Source organism: Chiloscyllium plagiosum, unplaced genomic scaffold, assembly GCF_004010195.1.
Source record: "Chiloscyllium plagiosum isolate BGI_BamShark_2017 unplaced genomic scaffold, ASM401019v2 scaf_82556, whole genome shotgun sequence".
Classification (NCBI taxonomy): domain Eukaryota; kingdom Metazoa; phylum Chordata; class Chondrichthyes; order Orectolobiformes; family Hemiscylliidae; genus Chiloscyllium; species Chiloscyllium plagiosum.
Genome location: NW_025117335.1, coordinates 1 through 1,025, shown reverse-complemented (window position 1 = coordinate 1,025; position 1,025 = coordinate 1). Strand labels below are relative to the sequence as shown.

Here is a 1,025-nt window from a genome sequence, read left to right as displayed (position 1 = left end):
CCTCTCTCTCTCTCTCTCTCTCTCTATCCCTCCCCTATCCATCTAGGGCCAGGGAATTTCTCCTAATTGGGAATCTCGCAGACCTGGCGTCATCTCCCTGTCGAAATGACGCTTCAGTTTGGTCAGAGTCAATGTGCGTTGCCTGTCTCCCAATCTGAGAGCGAGTTGGTGCTGTGTTAGTCCCAGCCCCTCAGCAGCCAGCAGCCTTTAAAAGGCAGCACCAGCTCAAGTCTCAGCACCAGACCGAGCAACTGCAACCCAGCAGGAACACTTCCCGAGACTGTCTGCTTCCACCAGAGACAGAGAGCCAGAGAGAGAGAGAGAGAGACCCAGGGAGAGACGGAGAGGGGACCGAGACACTCACTGAAGATGTACAGATCCACCAAGGGGGCATCCAAAGCGAGAAGGGACCAGATCAACGCGGAGATCCGGCACCTAAAGGAGCTGCTGCCTATTTCAGAGAGTGACAAGTCTCGTCTCTCTTACTTGCACATCATGTCCCTGGCCTGTATGTACACCAGGAAATCCGTCTTCTTTGGTGCAGGTGAGCACACACTCCTGCTGAGGGGGTAAGGGGGGGGGGGGGTGTTTTACTGACCCTAACCACGGCCCCGGAGGGGGGGGGTCCCAGCATGCGACCACTCCGCCCGTCTCGCCTACTAGCTCTCTGCAAGTTGCCAGTTCGCCTCACTCGCTCTACTTTTTAATCAAGTAAACATTGTCATTTCTTAAAATAGAATTCAATCCGGCCAGCCCCGGCCGGCGGCTCAGGAGCTGGGTCGGGCAGGGAGGTGCGGGCAGCTGGCTGTTGGATTTTCCACCCCTTCCTGACTCTCTCTCTCTCTCTCTCTGTGTCCGCTTGTAGAAGGAGCTCTGGAAGGAACAGTCCCCCTGATCTCCTCCCCAGAGTTGGCCGACTTTGTGCAGTCTCTCCCTGGTTTTCTCATCGCCCTGAGCAGCGAAGGCAAACTCATCTACGTCTCGGAGAATGTGTCTGAGCACCTGGGACACTCACTGGTGAGTAA

At 56.0% G+C, this 1,025-nt stretch overlaps 1 protein-coding gene across 1 annotated transcript; it reads left to right on the top strand.

Moving 5' to 3' along the window:
* Positions 1–253: 253 nt before the first annotated feature.
* Positions 254–1,017, top strand: LOC122544812 (neuronal PAS domain-containing protein 4-like; the record flags this gene model as incomplete). Its single annotated transcript, XM_043684134.1, has 2 exons — positions 254–544; positions 866–1,017. Coding segments are annotated over exons 1-2 (327 nt in total), but the record flags the coding sequence as incomplete, so codon positions are not given.
* Positions 1,018–1,025: the final 8 nt, after the last annotated feature.